The sequence below is a fragment of the Lissotriton vulgaris genome, chromosome 2_2 (genome assembly GCF_964263255.1).
Source record: "Lissotriton vulgaris chromosome 2_2, aLisVul1.2, whole genome shotgun sequence".
Lineage (NCBI taxonomy): Eukaryota > Metazoa > Chordata > Amphibia > Caudata > Salamandridae > Lissotriton > Lissotriton vulgaris.
In genome coordinates this window covers 89,578,910-89,603,830 of record NC_141688.1, presented here as the reverse complement: position 1 = coordinate 89,603,830, position 24,921 = coordinate 89,578,910, and the positions used below count along the sequence as shown (strand labels likewise).

The window sequence follows — 24,921 nt, the reverse complement described above, 5'->3', positions numbered from 1 at the left end:
ACAATTGGGGCGTGGTCCAGGGGTACCCCCATCTCCTTTCACTTCTGCTGCAATTACTGTGCCCATGGTGGGAAACTCGGCCCGGTCAGGCTCCACATGCCAATGTATACATAGTGTTATACTATCAGTCCTCTTGTTGTTATCAAAACGCCTATGATGTTTCGATTCATGTAACAATAATGGCCTATGAGGTTTTATGTCGTTTCTCGATGTCTCTGCATTTTTATTGTCGTAGCTCCGCATTTGCTATTATTGCTTATGATACCAATGTGCTTTACTGTACCTGCTGATCAAACAGATTGTACTATGCTGACAGTGGTTGAATTAAAAAAAAAAATTTAAATCAAGGTTCCCCATTTGCCATCTGAGTGGTCGGCGAACTAAAACAGAAAAATGCTAAACAGAAACCTTACCCCCCTCACCCCTCCCCCCATACTACTCCCAAGGTGTGTGGCACACTCGTGGGCAGATGTTGCCCGTCCAGCAGGATATTGTGACCTAACTGGACTGGGTTACCCCCCGCTCGCCATCTAGCAAATTTAGCGCATCTGCTATGAAATGCCCCCACCTCCCCGGATCACTGTGCATACCACTCAGTGCATAATACTATAGCATAACTGTCTCTGTGGCACTCTCTAATTGTCCGTTGCAAATGCCATTAAGCCTTTGTTTTGGATTCCCATTACACCCCATACTTGCCCTCCACGGACAACCCTAGTAGTGGCACTATCGGTAACATGTGTAGTCCAACGTTCAGTCCTGATCAACCAATCTACCGCCCGACGCGTCCTCCAAGGAGCTCCGCTCCGGGCTGCAACGCTGTTCCTTGGACCACTCCCTCAGGGCTTTCTGCAGAACTTTAGGATCTGTAAGTACTCGCGACTGGCCCTGTCGATTGATGCGGAGTCTTGCCGGATCCAGCATGGCATAGTCCACATTTTGGTCCCGTAGTTGGCGCTTCAGTGGCGCAAACTGCCTGCGTGCCTCTTGTACCCGAATCATGAAGTCCGGATATAAAGAGATACTGGAAAACTCGTATTGCAATGACTGTTTCTTCCTGGTCACCTTCAGTCCTAAGTCCCTGTCTCGGTAATTCAGCAGTTTCGCAGGGCAAGGACCCATGAAGCGTTGTGCTCTCTCAACCACAAATATGGGAGAGAACGTCTCACTTCCCAACAGTATTACCAGCTATTTCTCAACAAATTTTTCCATGTTGCTGGTCTGTGTCAATTCCAGAACACCTGTGATCCATGAGTTGTTCCGGCGAGACCTGGCTTCAAGGTCTTCAGTCTTATCCTGTAGAACTTGCAGCACCTTTCCCATGTGTTTGTGTTCAGTGTCCATTGCCGTCTGTGCTTCATCCACCTCTGTGACCCGGCGCTCCGTCATATCCAGCCTTTCAGCCTGTTTATCCATTCGCTCGGACATTCTGTCCATCCAATATAAGAGGGAGTCTATTTTAGTCCCCAGAATAGATAGGCTGTTCTGCAAACTTTTCTCCCATTGCAGCAAGCATGTTACGGATGCCTCCATCAGCCTCCTCTTGGGCCTGTTCCTGTGCGTTATCACCTTCTTCTGTGAGAGTCTCCCTCGTTTTTAGATTTCCTTTGATCAAATGTGATTTTAGGCTGCATCTTGTCCCCTCTACCCATTGTGGCGGGAAAGCAACAGCTTCAAGTGATCTGTGTCTGTCTATCAGCAAGCTGGATGTGAACTGTCAGGCAGCTCACTCCAAGTTAGTTCCTCCGCTTCTTCACTTTGCCACAGGCCGGTGAACTGACCAAAGAGGGCCAGGAGCGCAGCGACCACCCGGAAGAGCCTCTCCACCGAGCAACTGTCGCCAGCTATCACGACTAGTACGCCGACCAACCAACACTGCTTCTCCATCCTCACAAGCAACTGGAGGAGTCAATAAGTGCCAGGAAATGAGACAGAGGACACTCCCGGCGAGCATCCGCTGTCAGCATCACCAACTTCAACTTCAACCGCCCAGATAGTGCCCTGTTGCAGCGCATCCAAAACGCCTCAGCATGTCTGATCCTCAACATCCTCCGCCGCAGCCACATCACCCCCCACCTGAGAGACCTACACTGGCTCCCAGTCAACAAGAAAATAACCTTCAAGCTCCTCATCCACACACACAAAGCCCTCCACGACACCGGCCCGTGTACCTCAGACGACTCCACTTCTACACCCCCACCCGCAAGCTCCGCTCTGCCGACCTCGCCCTCGCCGCTGTCCCCCGCATCCGAAGAACAGCCGGAGGCAGATCCTTCTCCCACCGCGCCGCCAAGACCTGGAACACCCTACCCACCAACATACGGCAGACCCAGGACCTACTGGCCTTCAGAAGACTACTCAAGACCTGGTTCTTTGATCAGTAGCAGCGCCCCCCCTCCCACCCACCAGTGCCTTGAGACCCTCACGAGTATGTAGTGCGCTTTACAAGTGTCCTGATTGATTGATTGATTGTTCAAACTCTCAGCAGGGCATGCATTTGTAGGGGCACGAAGCCGGCATCTCCCGGCATGCACACCAGGCTGCTCTCCATACGCCAGTCTCACTGTGTGCCCGCTCGCTCAGTCCCGATCTCGCATTGCACTTCGCAAGTCGGTGCTGCTGTCCCCAGGATTATCCCTCAGGCACCACTACAGCCACAATCAACTCTGGTTTCCAATGTACAGCAACGCGCCACCAGTGACTGCCTGCACGGGTGTGTGTGCAGTGTGCCGCGATCCTCCAGGGGTGAGTCGGCCACAAAACAATAACTTCCCAAGGCTGCCGGAGAGACTACAATGCACAATGAATGAACCACAGAGGCTGCGGGTGTCAAACTGGCCGACTGAGCCGGTCGCGCTCCCTCCAAGTCTGCAGGCACACCTTCGCACTCACCAAGCGCAGGGGTATCTCCACAAACAATACAATCCCGGCCCGGGTCTCTTCAGGGCACCACAGTAGGCCGGAATGGCCACCGCACGCTCGTACAGGGAGAAGATCCCCACTGGGCACGGTGCTGGGCCCCGCACCATCATCAGTCTCGCCCGTCAGGCTGCCCAGGCGTCTCACACTCTCTGCGTTCAAGGCTAGAGCTCCCCGCAGTATGTCACTTTCCCTGCAGCTCCGTTGGTTCGTTCTATGCTCGTCCTCCCATCAGAAGCGCCCGGAAGCAAAGCGGCCGCTGGACTTCAGACCGCCGCCAGCCTTCCACGTTGGTCCGGGGATCAAGGCCCAGGGCGAAGGCTCAGCAGACAGAGTTGGCCAGCTCAGCCATCAGCATGGTGTGGGGTCACGAATTGGCTCACAGTGCTCCTGTTACATTCTGGAGCAGGCAGCAGCCCAATGCGGGTTAAATAGACAGCGCAGATGCAGGATAATTGCAGGATTGTGTGATGGCAATACGGAGCTTGCAGTTCCAAGTGGCCATCTTTATATTAGAGCAAGCTCCGCCCTCCCCCCCAGAATGGCATTTGTTTACGTTTAGTGGGCATCATGTCCATGACTGCATGTAACGTTTGTGGTGTAATTTTAGTTGTTGATGTTTGAGTCTGACCTGTTGGTGTAGCCGTTGCTGGTTGAACTGTGAGTGTCCTCATCACGAACTGTGTCTTATTTCTGTAAAGTTTTATTAGTTCTTTATGAAGTGTAAGTCTCCTGCTAGTATCATTTGTCAGGATGTGGTGTGTAGGCCGCTAGTACTGGCCATGTAGCTCAGTCTCTTCCGAGCAGACTGAGTCTTACTTTATAAATGCTGCGGGTAAGTAAGCGGAACTTCAATGTCCTCGTATAGACAATACTCGCGTCCGGTATGTCATCTTATGTGTAATATTGAAATGTCTTTGTCAGTACATTTGCCTGTGAAAATGTAACCCATGAATAGAATACCTCTGTTCTACATGATTCGGGTGCCTCAATCACAAAGGTTACTGGCCCACCCCTAGCTGTTACACCATATGCAGCTAGTTTTAGGGTGATGGCATTTCTAACATTTTCTGTAATTATTACTGCATCTTCGCTGAGAGATGTTGCTCATGTACAGAGTTATCCACTTGCTCAGTCATTGTTTTAGTAAGAAGTGTTTTCCAAGGGAACCAAGATAAGGTGTTATGCACAATTTTAGGAACACTGTGTCCTTTAAGCTTGATTAACCAGCAGACACAATAAATAGGATTTTTGCCTACTTAACTGTGGTGGAGTTTTGACCCTTCCACTACAGACGTCTCTGGGAAAATGTGAGAATGGTTCCCTGAGAATAGCACCCCTGAACTACTCAGATTTGACTGTAAATAAGTACCCAACCAACGTTGGAGGCGCCATGTCATGAAGTTCCTAGAAAACCTATATAGGATCTGCACGTTCAGACAACATACACTGTAGGATTGGTGTTAGACTGATTCTAGACAACCCCAACGGGTATGTTGGCCTGTGTACCAGCTAGCTCACATTGCCACTTGAAACTCCTCTTATCAGGGAGAGAATAGTTCTTGGCAACTATCGAACATGATGACCCTGATCCCTCAGGACCGTGGAAACCGCGAACTACTTTCCATTCAGTTACTCGTACTCAGTCTCAGAGAGTAACACAGAATAAACAGTAGGAACGTATTTCAATAAATATTCATTGAACAGTCGTTATTCTAGTGTAAAATAGGTGCGCTGAAACAACCATTAGACAGTAACAGATATAAATGATTAGAAGTACTAAGAATGTAAAAGGATGGTAGATTTTTACCATTTTGCTATAACCATGAATAAAGGCAAGTATATAAAATACACAACAAAAAAATGAGTACTCCTACGATGCTACCCTAAATAAATGTACCTAGCATGTATGTAGGTGTTACGCCAAGAATCCCTCTAGAATAAAGTCAACTCCATTAACTGAAGTGAGAGACTGTGGGACTCCCATCTTGGTCTCGAATTGGACACCACTGCGAGCTGAGTATCTGCATGCAGGAACATCAGTGTCTCGCGTCAGTGTGTTGGCAGGGAAGTCCTAATCTCCTCTTTTGTCTCAGCAAGATGTGATGTTTATATACCCAAAGGTCTCCCCGGGGGCTCTACGTTTCTGTGCTACTTGTTGGATTTAGGATGACGACGTGAATGAACTTTATACATAGATATTATGCAGGAGATGGTAGTCCTGCTGAGTTTCCAAGAATCCTCATGTATAATATAGGAGGCCTTTACCAGGGAAAATCCAGCGTTCTGTGCGCTGTGTCGTATCTAGGCAAAAGGTCAGTCTCGAAGAACCGTTATGTATGTAATGTAGGAAAGAATATAGGTGAAGGGTTATGTTGTTACCTGAGCCTATATTGGGGTACCTATATGGAATATAACATTACCTAATGAAAAGCACCCCCAAATTGGGAGAATATGCAATCTCTGAAGCAGGCCAGTGCAGATGGAAGTATTTTGGGGCCCCCATCATAAAAATGATTCCGCAAGCCTGTTACCACTTTTTCTTCTATGAATAAGGTTCAACAGTCTGTGAGAAGAGATTAAAGCTAGGGGACTTTTAAGGTGGCCAGTAGGAGCAAGGGGGAGCTCGACCAGCTGACCATTCTCTCCAGTCCTTAGGAAAACAATTTAATGGCAGGTTCAAAAGAGATTCAGGCTCAAAAGAGATTCTTCTCACATGGCAAACCAGCAGAACTCATGGAAAGAGAGGTGCATTCCGTTAACTACCAATACACCAGGAGGAGTCTTAGGTAAGGATTACCATTTTTCCCCAACCATGACTGGGAACCTCAGCTTGTTGAAACACGAGTGAAAAAAGATTAAGGGATCGCTTGGGTCCTTCAGACAGCTTAAGGCTGGGGGCCATTCTTTCTTCTTCGCAGCCATTGGGTTTTATGAGCAATCTATTTTTTTTTTTAGTTTTATTTTTTAGTAACATTTTATTGATATTTAAAGAACATCCACAAATAAGCAACTTAGATAAATACTGCAGTGATATCCAGTCCTCCTCCCTCTCACACCAACCCTGGAGGTTAGCACATGAGTCTATGTTCTTTTGAAGGATAATGTCTCACACTAGAACATCATGCTGAGTGAGTTATTACCAGGTTCTCTGTTACCACTTCACCTCCACTGTGATCGGCACACCAGAGGCCCGATGGGAGTTGCCACGGCTCCCAGTCCCCGTTGTCCCACAGACAATCCACCCCACTCTCTTGAACATCTCTGGGCAGCCCTGATCCTTGCAAACCAATTTCTACCTAACACAGCATCCATCCATCTCCCGGTTTCAGTCCCGTAGCTGTGGGCTCACTGCACTTCCCCATTTCTATGCAATTTTCCTTTTCGCCAGCAGAAAGCCAAGGTTCCCCACGATCTTCTGGTAGGATGTAAAGTCAGAAACTCCTCATACTCCGAACAACCTCAATGGGGCCTGACTTGTTATGGGCATCCCAATGGCCTTTTCAATTTGAGTTCATAGCCCCTCCCAAAAAGTTCGGAACATGGGGCAGTCCCACAGCATGGTCAAAAGGGAACGCCGCTAGCTAAAAGAACAGAGGAATGCATGGTCTGCTGCTCTGCCTATCTCATGCAAGAGTATCCTAGTATAATATATTGTGTGGATAACTTCAAATTGAATCGGACGAAACCTCACCTTTTTGGCCACCTCCCTGGAAAACTGCAGTGCCTCCTGCCAATCATCATCCTCTAGATCCCCCACATCCGCCTGCCATTTTTGCCATAAGAAAGTTAACCCCTGTGTATTATTCATGAGAGGTCTTCAGGTAAGTGAAATTCCTTTTGCCGTGATATGGCCATCCAGTAACCGTCTCTCAAGGGGAGGTGGGGGGAAATCTTCCATAGTTTCCTCTTCTGAGGCTATTCTCGCTTGCTGGGCATGTCTCAGCTGATAATATTTAAAGATTTGTGAGGGTGCCATGTCATATTCATCTCTAAGGTGGTGAGCAAACAGTGTCATACCATAAGCATCCCACACATCATCTGGTGCGGAGAGGCCAAAAAGAGCCCATTTTCTAAACCTCTGCAGAGACAATATCGTGCCTAACACTCATACTCAACCAATGGGGGGTTTTGGGAATTAATCTTGATATAAGTATAGATTATAAATAAAGATTTGTCAAATTACGCTAAAGATATCAGCAAATTAACACTTTGTTTTAACCTTTCCTCCTCTCAACCAATCTGCAAATAAGTAGCATACCAACCATAGGCTAAAAATAGTAAATGTCTATAAAACTGTGTGCCGGGAAAGTAAAACAATTTTAAACTGTCATGATAGTGATATAATTTCCAGCGTATTTTTGTATGTCTCAAGCAGTACTGAATAGATTAACATTAAATCACAAAAGGTACTTATTCTGAAAAAAATTCTAGTTTAATGTTAAGTCTTCTGTAATTTCATCAAGTTGTTTAAGCTATAGTGATGAGAGCAAATTGTACCTCGAGCAAAAATGGAACATTCTTCATCTTTCCCCCTTTCCAGAGCTGCAGGAAAATTCATGCGTCAAAACTTGGAGATATGCAATAAGTGGGTTCCAAATTTCATGCATATTCATCAAGTAATGCTAAAGTGATTAGCAAACCAAAACAAGCCTTTTCAATGGAAACCTACATCGAACGTCACCGTGATACAAATTAGGGAAACTGGAAAAAGGGTAAGGAACAGGGTAATGGCAAGACTGGTGCATTTTGTATCTTCCTTTGATGCATCAAAAATCACAGGAGGTCTCTTAATTAAGATCTCTCTTAGCAGTCAAGACCCTCATCGATTCGTAAGCTATTACTCAATCTTTCAGAGCTCTTTCTTTTTCAAACTGCAAACATTCTTCAAATGTTTCCCCATTAATATGTTTTATACTTTATTAATTGGTGATTTTATATTTCACTGTATTATTCTTCTGATGCGCTAAAAGGCTGTGGCCTTATCATTTTAAATATAAAGTTGACTTTACTTAATCCAGAGAGGTAATGTTCAGGGCACCTTCCCCCATTCCCCACTCCTTTCTGCCCAACCCATCACCAACTTAGCCAAAAAACCAAAGGAGTCTACCCATCCTCTTCCAAAACATCCTGCAGATGTGATAACCAATCATAGTTCAACGCCAGCTCCTTACCAAGACTGACCTCAAATCAAACGTATTAACCACCAACACTATAAAGAAATATTGACTAACGTCTATAGCATGAATGCCACACCCTTAGTCTTTCCAGATACATGAAATGTCTAAGTAGACACTGTCTCGGTACTCAAATTAATGTCATTTCCGATGGTATGAGCAGGGCACACACAAGGACACATCATCAGTACCAGAACTTACTATGGTGCTGTAGTTGCATAAGCCATCAGAATAGAACTTAAGCACTAAACCCCAGGCCATGGTTCACAGAACAGCAGTCCTGGATCTTGATGGAATGCTAGTACTTAATACTTTCACTATGCCAGAGAGCTGGTACTGACCCAGTCAACTATAGATTTATGCATAACACAGTGTGATTTAGAATTCATTTTAATATAAAATATAATGCAACAATTAATAAATGTAGATGTGATGTTTAACAAAGCATTCTGTTGAAGAGAGAAAAATGTTATGTAACGGATAAATCTGATAATCATGTGCCCCACCAGTCCAGATAAACATTTATTTCACAGCGCAACAGAACACATTGGACATCTCACCTTCGCATTCACGCACACAACATGGCACCAAAAGCATTAGATTTGCTGTAAAACATTGCACTCCACCGTCTCCTCATGCAATTATTCCCAGCTGAGCCAAAAGAACACCTTTGTCAAACTATCCTGCACCCGCAGGAGCAGAGCAGAAAGAGCCATTACCACTGGTAATTGAACGACTTCGAACTATACAACTCAACTATACTGTACTCTAGCAGTCAAAAACACCTTCTTTGAGTTTTAGGAACAATGCTTGCTTTTTCACTGGTTTTTCAAACTGTAAACATTCTTCAAATGTTTTCCCATTGGTGTGTTAGATACTTTATTCTTTGGTAGTTTTTCATTTCACCCCACCACCTTTTGATGCCGTAATGACCCAAAAGAGCAAATTTGTCAAACCCTTCTGCACCCTCAGGAAGACCACAAAAAAAGCCATTATCACTGGCAATGGAAGGCTATTAAACTATACAATTTAACTGTGGAGGCCGGGCAATAAGTAATCACACTCCAAGAGTGAAATAAACAGAAGTTTGCTATGGCTCATGCAAGCCTACCCCAAGCACACCATAAATTGTACAGATAAGCTCTGGTTTATTTATTCCACTCCACCAATACTAACCATCACTAATTTAATGCATTGAACAGGCCGATCATGATAACCAAACAGAATGACTCTAGACGTCACCACCATCGGGTCTGTTTGAAACCCCAGAAATGTGGAGAAAGACTGAACAGTATTCCAAACATTACGAGGTCCACCAAGCTGCAGAGGTGAGCTATTCAGAATGAGCTAAAATAACATGATAGCTAAGGTTTCGTCATTTCTAGTGCAGGCTTTAAACCCGCAATACTGGCTGCTGAGCCAGAATCAAATAATTTTAGCAATTAACTTGATGATCTCAGGATCCTATGCTTAAAATGTGCTAGATTGGCTTGTTACAATCTAATAAACGGCTGTAGTAAACAGGACAACAAATTAAGACATAGCTACTGGCAATGTGTCTTTGAAGTGGTAAGCGGTTGTCTAAATCAGCTAAAAATATCAATAGAGCCTCAAAGAGTCAAAACCCATAGATGCAGACAAATATTTCTGGAAACCTTTATCCTCCCCTGCATAATGTAATCATTATCAGGCATGGTTGAAAGTCACATCATGTGGCATAATTTCTGTGATTCTGTTTTTGGTTTGTTATGCGAAATTCCGAAAATGATACAATTACGCCACTTTGCCTAATTACGTGACGTTCATGGTAAACATTTACAGCAAATGCACAGGAACAAAAAGTAAGCAGTGGCTGATTGCGGTGCTTTTTTGTTGTTGCTCAAAATAGGTTCTCTTCTAAAAAAATTAATGGGAGGATCCACTGCACAGTTAAATTTAGCACTGAAGGATGGATTTACAGTCTGCATAATTACATGAGAGCAGATTACGTGACTTTCACACAAGTCTAGTTATAATGAGTTTACTTCCACCCTGTAAACCATGCTTGTGAGCCACTTTGTATTTTATGAAACAAATAGTGCTTCCAATTCTAAATGTACCTTGGAACCAACCCAGTGTAATAGGTTTCCCCCTTCCACTATTCAAGCGTTACTGAAAGACAAAATAATTTTGTAATTAAAAATTAAATGCTTTTCATAAATATTTTTAGTTTGAATATAAACACAACACAAACTACTAGGGTTACTGTGCTGTCAGACAACGATGTAGCGAACTAATTAAAGTAATGGATGACAAATTCAGTGTCATGATTTGGACAAGTGACTAAGTTGATAGTTATGTGCGGGGAGCCAGAGTCTTGGAAAGGGCATTTACGAGCCTGCTTTAGAGCCAAGTTTTTGCCGTAGCCCACGAATGTGTGAAAGCTGAGTTCAAAGGTGAGTTACAGTCAAACATAGATTTGCTTCTGAAGCAAGTTCTTTTGTGTCTGGTAATTGGTACTGCAGCATACATTTTTGGCCAGTTAAATTGAAATAAACAAGTTAATTAAAATAAACAGTTGTCAACCATACTGAGTACTACTTTTTTTTATTGAACAATAAATTATTACTAGTGTACCAAAAGAATATGTACTGTGCTGCAAATGCAACACTTACATAATATTCCGACCATTAGCTGCAGCTTTCTTTGAAGGACTAACAATTGAAATGGAGACCACCATGTCTTCTGTGCATCTAAAAAAAAATAACAAGCAGGGTGCTAGTAGACAATTGTTGACTAAAAGAGAATCAAACTGTACAATTAGGTAGGTAATCCCTTTTTTATGTACATTTCCGACCTAAGCAGTCTTCAATGTAATCCTTGCTTTCTCTAAACAACTGCACTCGATTCCAGTTTACTTTTTTATGCGTTCCTTCTTATGTTAGCAGAAAAACTCTAATCTGAGATACACGCAAGTGCGTGAAAATATGCCAAGCAAACAAATCACCAAGTAGATGCACCATCTTGTTTGAGACTAAAAGACCCCATAAAGGCAGAATAGTGGAAATTATGATCTAACCAGGTAAATATACCAAAACTGATCAATACACTACGATGGTAAGCAGGGTGACTTCATCACTGTTTTTCACATATAAGATACATGGTTTCTAGAGGTGGACAGCAGTGATATAAGAAGGGCACTTAAACCTTACAACGTCTGTGATACAAATTATCCTTCTCAATAACAACGTTAGTTTTAAAGCAAGGAGAAGAGGGAGAAAACAAGAGTCAGCACTCACCTGAACGTGACCTCTGGTATTAGGCACTTTACTCCATTGTGAAAGGGCTGAGTAAGGGAGATAGTCTGGTTTGGCTGGTCCACTGCAGACACCCTGCCTTGGTACACCCCCAAAGTGGCACCACAGTTGATGGACACAATGCTCCCAAGCCAATCTGCAGCCATGCTGAGGAATGACCACTATGTAACGAGTGAATTCGGCCTGAAAATAAAAGGACAGTTATGCAACATTCAGTTAGCAGTGCATCTCCCTTCTTTTTTAATATAAGGTATTTACGATAAACTAAAGGATGTGGGCTGCGGCAACACTGATGTGACAGGTCCTTCTTTGGATTGGATGCATTTGTGCATAATTTACCACATGCAGAGCAGTTATCAAGTTACACATGTTCCAATCATCTCAGAGGAACAAACACAATAAATTCGATCATACCAATTCTATTAGTTGCTTTCATAAGGAAAGTATAACATAAATGTATCTCACCCATATAAAAGAATATTATTTTTCACTTGAAAAGAAAAGCATCTTTTGTCTTTTGAAACGAGATGAACTTAAGATATAGTCATGAGATGCGGACAACCAGAGTATAATTGCTGATCCAAGAAGCACTCAAAGTTCTCCTCACATATAGGCTTTGTAGTACCAGGTGATGAAGTCTGGTTTCTCAATCTGGTCCGATTCTACAATAGATCAAGTTCCTCACTGGCACCCAATGAAATGATATACAGATCATAACAAGCCACTAGGACTACTGCATTCTTTTAAATCTAGACTGTATCAATGCTTTCCTAACTAAACCTCTATCTTCCAGAAACAAAATAAAAAACATTCCTCAAAAGCTACATATTCGAGAAAGAAATTAAGGCTATAGGACTCTGGGACTTAAAGGCGATTGCGGCATCTAGTAAAACCGACAATTTTCTTTTCTTCGAAACTAGTTAAACATTCATTTTAAGGTGAAGCTGTAATCCTGGGGTGTCTGCCAATATATCAGAGTTAGTTGCAGGAAGATGAACCTATCTGACTTACCTATTGTTCTAAATGTGACTATGAAAGATTTTCATACTAAAAAAATTACACCCAAGAGACCAAGCCACCCAAAATGTATATTGAAGTTGGTGGCATGGAGACACACATAAGGTTGTGGCTCTTAAAGGTGGCTATATGGGTATGCGTAACATCACTCAGGATTTTTTTTAAAGCAACAAGGGTACACCACAAGCTCGAAAGTAACACAAGGAAGTGACATGTCAAACTTTAATTTTGACTTCTGAAATTCAACTTAAAAAGAATCATAGCCCCAACTGATTGAAGGCTGGGGAACAAAGTTTCCAGCGCCTTGGAGAAGTGGTCCCTAAGGTTCAACACCACTCTCCGTCCGCATCAACAACTTGCAGAGCATCCCACACTGCTTTGGGGAGGCTTCGTTCCAGAGGTTAACTTAAATTAAATGCAGAACAAAATAACGACTGAGTTAAGATGCACTAAGTCCCTATAAAGGAGAACTTTGTTGGGAAGCACTAGAATACATTGACTGGTAACATGTATTTATCAGATAATATCAAACCAGGTGGCTTATTCAGGTGGACATCTATTCCTTTTACACTGCTTTATGCTGTCCCTCCAAGATAAAGTGAGGAGTCATCATTTTATATTAATGTGTTTTGGACCAGATCGCTCCTTTATAGCATAAGCCTCAAATGTCGCTTTGCTACAACCAAACCTTTTGCCAATAACAAATGACCAGCACACATCTTTATAAGTGTGTTACTGACCTCCAATGCCCAATGATATAACTGTTAGATTTTCTGGTTTACCTCAAAACAAAAAATATTTGAGACACTAACTAACCTAGAATATCAATGTGCTGCCCACATTCGCTCAGCACTCTTGAATCCTTTATCAAATTGCAAGATCTCATAAAGTATCAATCCTGGGTGTTCTCAACGATACCAAACCCACTTGTTGCCCCGTAAAAATCTTTTGTTTACACCAATGCTTCTATTCGCATACCATCCGTAGCACAGATGCTAATGTTTTTCCACCCTGCTATGTTCATTACAATTTTTGAGAACACTAACATCCTGGGATGAACTATGTCCAGCAGCCATCTTGCATTTTAACATATCGGGTTTCTATATTCTCATCCCACTATACGTACTTGTTTAATTTCATACGTGATACTCACACAGTACAATTTATCTAGATCATTCTTGTATTATTAAAAGGTAGTTCCTTAATACCTGAACTTTATATTCATAAAAATAAGGTGCTGTCTTCCAAGACCGATTGATGCCAAACTATCTGAGAGATCAATAAAAATGCTACTTAACGTGTTAAAGCCTTTCCATCTTCTTCCTTTGATGGAAATTGTGTATGGTGAACAATTTGATATGTATTTTCATTAGTCTATGGAATCTGCGGTCTTTGAAATGTACTGATATGAAGAATGTTACATTCCAGTTCACATAAGATTTACGCTCTTACGATCTTGTTTTACCTTTTCGTGTCACCCATCACAGATAGTGCGTGAAGATATTTAATTCTATACATTCCAAAGGTGTTGTCACACCTACCAAATCCTTTTACTTTCACCTGCGTGCATGATGTCAGGAACCGAAAGCTCAGAATAAGCACAGTGACATCATATCCAGTCTTAGGACATTACAGGCATGGTGCCCTCAGACAGATGGAGTGTCCTGAGGTAAACTGGACTTTAATGGAACAGAACATGTAAAGCCAGCAAATGACTCAGTTCAGGCTAGTAGAATACTTTCATATTCGTATAATCCAGGTCAGTGTTTTATGAACCAGTTCCTCTATTTGGCTCGGACTTAGTGTACTGCTGCAATTTAGTTACCCAAGTTGAGTACTTGGTATTTTAAAAAATTGCACTATGGCCTTCCCTGCAGGTGGAGGAGCAGCGCTGAGCTCCTTTCTCCTGGTTTAGTAAAAATTGAAATTGAAATTAAAATACTTATAATGCGCACGACTACCAAGCGGTTTCTTGGCGCTGGGGATACACTACCGTGGGAAAGGCAGGAGAATGGCGCTAATGTGGAAAGGCTTGTGTAAAAAGCATAGTCTTGCATAATCTTCGGTTGGCGCAAGACTCACTATGACGGCCACCATCTTGGAATCCAAGCTGGAAAGACCGTGCCTGCGCTATGCTTTGTATTGATAAATATCAGGAGCAGGCAGCAGCTACAGTTCTGGTGAACTTTTGAAGAGAAAGGGCACAGAAGAGAGTTGAGGGCAGATTAGGATGCTTGCGTAATTTTCAACGTCTGGTTGAATTTGTGCACTACACTTATCCTATGGTCCCTCGGAGGAGTTTAAGGACCTCACTTTTTGAGTTGGTAAGAATATCTAGTCAGACAAGTATTGATGGTTACAAAAGTTCGGAGTAAGATGGGCGTCGTTATTTGGGTCAAAGTATTGCTCGAAATCAGCATCTGCCAATGATTGCAGTGTAGTTAGCTACTGGCAACTCTTAAAATGCCATTTAGAGGGATTTAAATGTCAATGAGATTACATGTGAGAAAACGTGGGAGTGTATGACATTTTTAGGTCTCGCGCCTGCGATGCATATGGCGAAGCCATATGCCATCGCACAGGCGCGATACTATAGTTGCTGGGTCTGCTTCCCAGGAGACAGGAGACTGTCACGCGCACGCTCAGGAAAGCGATTGGAGCCGGCCGCGCGCGTTCCCAATCTCCTGTCTCTCTGGGAAGCACACAAGCAAGCCCAGCAAGCCCCGCCAAGGCAGCACGAGCACGTCCCACGTGAACACACACCCAGAAACTTCCCGGGTCCCTGTTGCAGTGTAACAGGTATATGAATCAGCGTAGCTCTACCAATGACGAGACAATATACAATATTAACCCGCCCCGTCCCTCCTTGTCTTTGTTCTGTTTATGAAGGTGAGTTAGGCGAGGCGACTGTGAGCAGCTTCCAGTGCACGGCTGCCATGAATTATTCTCTCGTTAATATGTGTCCGGTTGACGTCTCTTACACTATATATTATTCAGAGCCACTGAGACAGGGCTAGAGTGTGATTAATGATTGTGATAAGTGAAAAGTTGTGGGAGATAACAGTTGATGGCTTCCGCTATGCTAACAGTGTTAATCACCTGTGATGGCCCCTTTTCCACAGTCCGCTAAGGTGTTTGTTTACCCCACAGGCTCGTCTGTTCTGAGTTTTTGAGTTTACAGACTTGCCAAACTGGAAGTTGCGGGACAGTCCTTTTCGGACTAATCCGATATGTCTGTTCCTCCTATAGGGTGAATGGAGAGATCGTCGGATGATAATCTGGGTCAGATTTTGTTCCAATAATTCCTTATATGATTGTTATTGTGAAATGTGCATCAAGAAGTAGTCCTAATACATGGGTAATCGGGACCTGCGGTGGTGAATTGTATTCCTCTGGTGGCCAGCTGCAGATGGCTCCGGTTGTTTTCTTTCAGTTGATGATGGGTGGTTTGTTGCTTTAGACTGGTACAATACTGGATGTCGTCCGCATTAATTCTTTTGGATAGGATTGGATGTCGTCCGCATGCTTGATGTACTATGGGGCAACAGATGGTTAATTTTACATCTGCATGGAAGGGCCTGTGTTTGCTTTAGGGGATTAGGAGTGAATCTCAAAAACACAGGTGTTCAGCACACATCTTTCAAACACATTTACCTTAGATTAGCTAATAAAGGCTATCCATTTTATAACCGAACATTGATAAAAGAGAAAGAACTCAATAGAGAGCCTTTATTTCACATCTGTAATTTGTATGGCATTAGCTACATTCCCTCTCAGTCTCGGAATGGAGAATGCAGGCGCCTTTGAGAGAGGGCTCCTGTCTTGCACCGCGTCTTTCTACGAGCAGGGAAGAGGGTTGGGGAGCAGCTTGGTTACCAAAACAAGCCCTGAATGCAAATTGCACTCATTTACATAGTTCGGGTTGTCTGGAAAATCTGGCGGATCAGAGGCACCGGTACAAAACACACCATCTTCTATAAAGACGAAGTGGAAAATTCCCAAATCAAAGTATATTTAACTAGACAACAAGCACAAAAACAGCAAAAACTTTGTAATACTTAATGGGCATTTTGGAAAATGTACACATTTATCCTCCTAAATACGCCACAAGGACGTTTTGTTGGAGTTTGCTGTGGTGGAGTGAATAATCTCTATGCGTGCGAATGGTTTGCATCATTGGCAGATTACTTTACCTACCTACAAGATCGTAGAGCGCAGCGGTAGCTGATAGACTGATAACGTGGTAGGGTGTAAATACCTACCTCAGATATTATTTACTGTTGTAAATCGATCACTTGCCGCTCACAGGGGCAAACAAAAGCACTGACGACTCGGCTATTGAGTCTTTGGAAGTTGATAATGTGTACTGCTAAATTGGACCAGGTAAATAGTTGCTATGGCTGCTAATTTTTTTTCGCGCTATGGCATGCCCCATCTACAAGCACTGAGGTGGACTCAGAAGGTGAATGCTCTCTGGAGAGCCAATCGGCGAAAATGGTAATTTGGGTAGGAATGCAAATGGGGACACAAAAGGCGCTCCCTCTTCCCCCCCCCCCCCCCCCCCCCCCCCAACCCCACCTTCGCCTTCTGCTACCCGTGAAAATTTTTCAATTAATTGGTCTGGAATATTTGCCTACGATTTTCCTGCACGATCACTGGTTCCATATGTACTGTGGAAATTGAGACAATCACCCAAGAGGCTATTATTAAATGCATCCATTTAGGGAAGAGCACCATGGCAGTACATGCTACTGTAAATGGACATGCACCTAAATGACAATTTTACACGTGTCTAATGAGTTATTATACAGGGAAGGCCACCAGTCCCTTTATGACACCTTAATGTCATTAACACACGGCTCATGGGACCCACTTCCCAGCCCTTGTGTATTGCATTTATCATACAAAATCCATCTGGAGACGTGACAACTTTGTGTTTTTATATTTTTTTCAAGCCCATTTTTGGAAATCCTATTTGTAAGTTGGGCCATGCATGATGGATAGTTATTCAAATTTGAGTGTTACACCAAGGATACGAGTGGGTTCCTAGGCAACATACCACTTGCAAACATCTGTAAAGCTGCAACATGGCCTACACAACGCACACTCACAAAGCATTACATGTAGGCATTCATGCTTTTCTGTCTGTTAACATGTGATCTACAGCTACACAATATGCAAACAGAAAATTTCACTTAGCCATAACTATCGGTTTGCACCTGTTGTGGTATATAGATTCACATGCATCCTCACACCTCCCCAGGTTTGAGCATACGTTCAGATGTTTGTAACATAATATACATTAATATCACGTTTTCAGTGCACCACAAGCTGCCTTGCTTTGCTTTATTCCAAATATCATCTTTTATGCTTTGGATGGGTTTCGGAAGCCATCGGAGGTGTAGTCTTTTTCCTTGTGCATTTACGGTTTAAATAGTGAAACTAAATCTTTTACTTTGAAGAACAAGCATTTGCAATGCAATAGGTCTCGCATTTGCGAGAGTTTGAGCTATTGCCATTGTAAATGAAAATGCTTTTTATTTATGTGCTTTGAAAATGTGCAAGCAGTGTTTATAGTCCTTACGAGAAGCAAGGCTGGCAGTAACTGCGCCTCTTTTACTGCTAAGCCTTGCTTCTATAAGTACAAAGTGTGCATTTACACACCATTTGCAAGTTTTCAAAACACATAAATAAAAGGCGTTGTCATTTACAATGCCAATTGCTCAAACTCTCGCAAATGCGAGACCTATTGCATTGCAAATGCTTGTTATTAATCCGATCAAAACAAGTACTTTTGAATATGTGTTTGTGTACAGAATTTTACCTGAGCGAGCAAACACAAGAGTTCAGGCTCTTTTATCAAGGTGGGTCCAGAGATAAATCTCTCCAACGGGATTAACTATTCAGGCGTCCAGATACTAGAAGTAACAGATATATCCTTTGTCACTGTTAACCTTTAAGAGGAAATGCAATACACTTGGAAAGTATTGCTCTCTCGGTCTCTCTCTTCAAAGACTGCAAAGATTCAAGGATAGTTTGTAAAATTAGATTAGGATTATAATCATCAAAGAAGAACATCCAATCCATTAAGAGTTTCTATTTGCTGTTGTGCAAGTGAACCTACAACCTATTTTCTTGGCTATTTTGAATGGATATTTATTTTGTTTTTTCAGGCCCTCTTTCCCTTGGAATTATTAGGTTTTCTCGTCTTGGCTGGTGGTCAATTGGTCACAAGGGGGTGTTGGATCCATCATGCTTTCGCAATCAAGCAGAGAGAAGATGTTAAATGTCAAATGTCGTATACTTGTAAAGCGCACAGCTGCCCCAGCAAAGGGGCGTCCCGGCGCTGTATACCGCTGGGGAACCCATCCTGGCTTTCCCTGTGAGATGGTCCCTCCTGGGCATTTCCAAGGTGAAGACAAGCATCCCCGGCGCTGGTGGGGCCGTTAGTAGAGATTAAGCAAGCTATTGCCCAGAGTTGCTGAGTGGGACCCATGGTTGGAGTAGGCACCGAGGCGAGAATTGAGTCCGCTGACCATGGCCCAAGACCCTGAAGCGTCGGGAATCGAACCCTGGTCCCGGGCCGACCTCTGCTTCCGGGTCTGCCGCCTCTAACCAGTGAGCCACACCACTCTACTGGACCGCATTCAGCAACACTATCTGGTCCTTACTGAATACAAAGCCAGGTAACATGGAGTCAGGAGCTTTCTTGTTGCAATTTAAAGAGGTTTTTACAAGATTTACAGAGCCAGCCTAAACTTTCACATGCAGAAAATCAAACCCAGAGAAACCACAAGATGGGTCTCACACATCATGTGGATTGCTTACAGGTTTTATTACCCCAGTAGAACTCAACCATTTCTCAATCAATTAACAGAATTTATACAGCGTTGCTATTAACCCACAAGAGTATCTAGGCGCTGAGAGCTAAGCTCGGGAGAATAAAATGAACAAGCAGGTCTTGAGTTCCCCTTTTGAATTCCTGAAGAGAGGGTGAGGTCTAGAGGTGGAGGAGAAGGCTGTTCCAGGCCTACGTGCAAGGTAGGAGAAGGTGTCCTCCACTGTTGCTTCGGCAGATGCAAGGGGTGTCAGCAAGAGAAAGGAAGGTAGAGGGCAGGTGTCTATAGTGTTGGTGGAATCTCAGGCAGTGGCTGATGTATGCTAGTCCTTGATTTGCAGGGCTTTGAAGGCGTAGGTCAGCTTCTTGATTTGGCATCTCTTGTGGACAGGGAGCTAGTGGAGTTCCTTAAGGTGTGGGGTGATACAGCTGACTTTGGGGAGGTCAAGGATGAGTTCGGCCACTGCATTTGGTATGGTCTGCAATCTCTTCAGGAGGTGTATGATAATTCCAAAGTAGAGTGTGTTGCTGTAGTCCAAGTGGTCTGTGAGGAGGGCTTGAGTGACAGTGAGTCTGGCGGTGACTGGGAGCCATTTGAAAATCTTTCAGAGCATCCGAAGTGTGAGGAAGCAGGCGGAGGAGATAGCGTTGAACTGATTTTTCATGGTGAATTTGCTGTCCAGGATGATGCCAAGGTTCCGGGCATGGTCTATAGGAGGGGGTGAAGTTCCCAGTTCAGAAGGTCATCAGGAGTTGTTCCATGGGGATGCATTGCTCCCGAAGTTCAGTACTTCGGTTTTGTCTTTGTTGAGTTAGAGTCAGCTGTTTTGCATCCAGTGGGCAGTACTGGTCATGCACAGGTGGAAGTTGGCCCTCGTGGTTGATGGGTCTTCAGATAGAGAGAGATGATGAGCTGATTTCTACAACACACCCTCCCGCCCCCAACACCGGTATTCTAAATAAATCAGTCCCAATTGTTATTTTCCGAGTCCCTGTGCAGGTTTCAATTTTGCCATAACCATTAGTAAATAACCTAGCCAACCCCCGAGAGCCCGGGAATGCTACTCCCGGGGTCTGCAGAAACGTAATGTAGGTAGGTTACATTTCTTGTGCCAATTGGCAGTTTTTCTGATACAAGAGTCAAGGGTTGTCTTCATCCGGTTGGATTTATCAGAAGACACCACTGCCTGGACTATATCTTTAGAGTACAAGGATAATCTTACTCAGAATTCTTGTGGCAACTTACGGCATATTTGTGACTGACACAGTGTTACCTAGACTACTGATAATTAGTTGGAGATCCATCAGGGGAACAAATATCTTCTGGCCTATATAGCACAATTTAGTCGCCTCATCATGGAGGTCAACTGGCCAGAAGCAAAAAGGGCTTCCCTTTTTTGCAGTGAATCTCTGGATTTTAGAGAGCCTGTATTAATTGGGCTATTCAACAGCTGCTGTTCAAGCAAAAGAACGAAAAAAGGAGACAAATCAAATCTTTGGTTGTATTGGGGACAAGAAAGTAATTTTGAGAAAAACTGAGAATAGACCTAAAATACTTTGGAAAGGAGCAACCAAGGGTTCAGTGCAGGTTAATGAAGCAGTAAGCACTTTACAAGCCTCAGTTACATGTTAGCAAGGGTGTACGCTTTATTTGTTCAACAATTCAATGAACCCTTTTCTCCGTAATGAAATATTCGGATGCTCCAGGAAATTTTTGCAATTGGGGGTTCTGTAAGGTGACCTAGTATATTGCACACAAAAAAAGAGCAATAGATGGTTCTTCATTATCCTCAGAGTAACCGAACCATCAAACAAATAGTCATAATTATCTGTCCAGATAGGGGCAGGAGTCATACCAAAGGATGTGATCTATACCGAATTGTTGCACCTCTCTATGGAGTCATATTTGGAGTGCCTTGGCTTATGAAAGGCAATCCTAATATACATTGCATGACCAAGTCCGTCTCTCTTTTGTCCAGATACGATGGGCGTCATTGCTAGGCTCAATTAGTTGTGGAATCAGCTTGACAAACATTTGCATATAAGCTCTGACACCACTTCTGATATGTCAGATATATATATATATGTATATCTGCAATACCTCGCAGCAGCAGCACTCCAACCCTTAGGTAGAAATACGAGGGATGGACCAACTTATGTTGCAGCATTTATTTATTCCCAAATAAACAGCTTGTCACGACGCGTTTCGGCCGACCCTGCGGCCTTGATCACATGACAATGCATTATGCTCAGCCCATTTTTAAAGTGCTAGTGTATCACATTTTGCAATAGACATAGAAATTATACTATCTGTATAAATACATTTACAGTACTTTGATTTTATAAATACTATCTGTATAAATACAATAAATTATTTCACCAAAGACAGTTTTTTTTTTAAAAACCTTCAACTATCAAGGATATGTTTGGACAGTTGATAGCATGTTTAATTCACAGTTTTGCTATCTTTTTGTGTGCCTGCTTAAATGCAAGTTATTAGTCCCACAACATATTTAATCCAACCTATGCCATTGCAACATAAAATATTTAATCCAAAAATTAACACGTGCCCACCTAAATGTGCAAAAAATAAATTTCTAATCAGAAATCGATCTATTCTAGCATTTCCTCTTGAAATAACGAAACAAAACATGATTTTAAGAAAAACTGTATAGGAAATCTAGTTATAGGCAATAAAGATCCACTTTACACTACAGACAATTCCTACTTGGAGGACTGCAGCTGATAACTCAGCACTTTGATGCGTTTCTTGTCTTAAGTGGTGTTATGTATTGGCCACAAGTCCTAGAAGGATCCCCTTCAATAGGGTTGATCAAGTGACTTGGTGCTACAGAACAATACATCTAAAGTGACTCGTGCTCATATTGACAAAGTTAAAACCTATACTATCTATTGATATAAAATTCATAGATATACCGGTTTATTAATTATCCGGGGGGGGGGAGGGGGGGAGGATATAAATAATCAGTTTGCAGGGGACAGGATTGTGTTGATTTTATACAGTTGATCATGAAATTGCAAATATATAAATATATTTATTTACACGCACCTAATTAATCGTGCGTGTAAAATAAACGTTTACACAAAGGACCTATTATTAAAAGATATCGGTGACATGTTAAAAATAACTGATTAAAAGACATATGGATAAAACCTACCCTAATGCCTTAAAAGAACAGCTAAAAATAATCATGGCACATTGTAAATACATTGCAATGGTAAAAAAAGTTTTTTGTTCTAGATTTCATAAGTTATAGAAAAATAAATATGTATAAATACAATACAAGAACATAGCAATATAAATACTCGAATTTCGAATTTTACGGTATGTAAATATATATTTTTACTCCTTTTTATGTAATCACACATAAGACCCCTCATAAGTAGATCAACTATTTACAAGTATGTATGGAGGTCTTCAGTGGTATTTAATCCTCCTGGCCATTTAGAGTCAAATTCCAGAATATAGTTAGTTTCAGTTCTTCTCATGCAAGCCTCCCTATCCCCTCCTCTTTTTGTTACAGGGATGGATTCGATTGCGTAGTATTTTAAGCATTGACGTTTACTATTGTGACATGCCTCAAAATGCCTCGCAGCCGGATAACTTTGGTCCTTGTTAGTTATCGCTCGGAGATGCTGCAAAATCCTTTTATGGACTTGCAGCTTCGTGCTGCCCACATTTCTCAAATAATTATAAACAAACAGTGGTCCTGAACCTATAAATTACAGTTTTTTGAACAAATCAAGAATGAATCAATATTTGAGTAAGAAAGCAACAATGATCTGTCTGCTAATTGTAAAGACTGTATTGTCTTTGAAAGAAACCTTACACCACGGTTAGAGAAAATATATTCCTATTTAATTTTTGTATTCATATTTTTGCAATTTTTTTTATATCGATAAAAACACACAAAGGTTGCCCCAAAACAGGAGCGTGCAAAGGAAAGATGTGATCCAGAAAATGAAAACAAGTGAAAGGGGAGGTAAGTAAAGAAATAGTGATTAAGAAATAGTTTGCATTATTTTACAATCAATACTAAACAAAATTTTTCATAGTATTGAACACCTGGCCAACAACATAGTTTTTTGCATTCTAATCAAAAACATTATCAGTATACCATGAGCTAGATCACTGATGGGTACCTAATAATATTATATGCCTGGAGGTGTAAATTACCTTATTTGCAGTAGAATCAATCAATGCACCCAAGTCGGTAATTTGCATACTTCCACTCCAGAATTCAATAATCGCTATAAGAATGACAATGAAACCTCATTCATTATATGCCATTGGTCCCACTATTTGGCATTCATTAAAGTGCAGTAGGCAGGAGGCTATAAAACTTTGTAGAGCTTACCTGAATTTAATATGTACAATTTTCAGGTAAGCCTGAAAACTGCCCAGACTCATTGCTATGCGAAAAGTTATCGCTGGATTTGAGGGCATCAAGTCTCCAATAATAGGGTCATCCTGAACAAAGTGCCAGTTGTGCCTAACTATACTCCTTAATTCTTTTTCCTGCTTGGAGTATGTCAGTATTAACTTAACCGGATTAGCGTCTGTATTCTGGATTTGGCTCTTTTTGGGGTTGTATTTCAGGAGTTCACCTCTGGGTTTTAGCTGTGATTTTCTCATGGTGGTTTTCACTATTCTTGAACTATATCCTCTTTCCACAAATCTTACTAACGTTGTTTTACAATCATATCATCCTCATTACTACAAATGCGGCAGATGCGAAGCATCTAACCGTAGGGTATAGATTTAATAAGATGTTGTGGATGAGCGTTTGTGGCGTGTAGTAGAGTGTTACCAGCCGTTGGCTTTCTAAAAAGGGTAGTACTAAGAACATTATTGGATTAAAAAACCTGCACATCTAGGAATGTCACTGATTCCTTGCTAATACTAGAAGTAATGTTTAAATTAAGATCATTTACATTTATTTCCTGTATAAAATTCAAAACACTTTCCTCAGAGCCACGCCAGACGATAAATAAGTCATCAATAAAACGAAGCCAAGAGACTATATTGGATGTACAGTATTGCTCATATTTACGCCCGAGGACCAGTTCCTCCCACCAGCCCATAAATAGGCACGCGTAACTCGGGGAGAAACTAGCCCCCATGGCTACACCCTGAACCTGTTGAAAAAATTGGCCATTAAACATAAAGTAATTGTTTTCCAAACAGAAAGATAACATTTCTAAGAGCATTTTCGAATGATGGGAAAATTCCATTGGCCTAGTCCTTAAATAATATTCACATGCACGTAGGCCGTCCCTATGTTTGATGCAGGTATATAGGGAGCTTACATCCAATGTCACTAAAAGCAGGTCAGAATTCCACTCAATACCTTCTATTTTGCTCAAAAAATCACTTGTATCCTGGACATATGAGTCTAAGGATTTCATAAGCGTTCGCAGAAAATAATCAATGTATTTTGAGAGGTTCTCTAGAGGTCCCCCGCAGGCAGCAATTATCGGTCTTCCTGGCGGTGCGGTAAGACTTTTGTGGACCTTGGGTATAAAATAGATGTAAGGGACTAGAGGGTGATCTTTTTTTGATAAATTTAAACTCATCCCCACTCAACAATCCTAGTCCCTTCCATGCCACCAAGTTTTTACATAAATTGTCCTGCAAAGTCCTGTATTTTAG

General features: G+C 42.3%; 1 protein-coding gene across 2 annotated transcripts in view; it reads right to left on the bottom strand.

The window, feature by feature from the left end:
- EDC3 (enhancer of mRNA decapping 3) overlaps nucleotides 1-24,921 on the bottom strand; it is a 330,103-nt gene that overhangs the window by 260,787 nt on the left and 44,395 nt on the right. The window contains exons 1-2 of one of the 2 annotated variants that reach the window (XM_086959343.1): nucleotides 23,446-23,510; nucleotides 11,375-11,575 (exon numbers count right to left, since the gene is read on the bottom strand). In XM_086959343.1, coding sequence (XP_086815469.1) covers nucleotides 11,375-11,538 — 164 coding nt within the window. In that variant the 5' untranslated portion in view covers nucleotides 11,539-11,575; nucleotides 23,446-23,510. Of the gene's footprint in view, nucleotides 1-11,374; nucleotides 11,576-23,445; nucleotides 23,511-24,921 lie in introns of those variants that run through there. The other variant, XM_086959342.1, reaches the window with a different exon arrangement.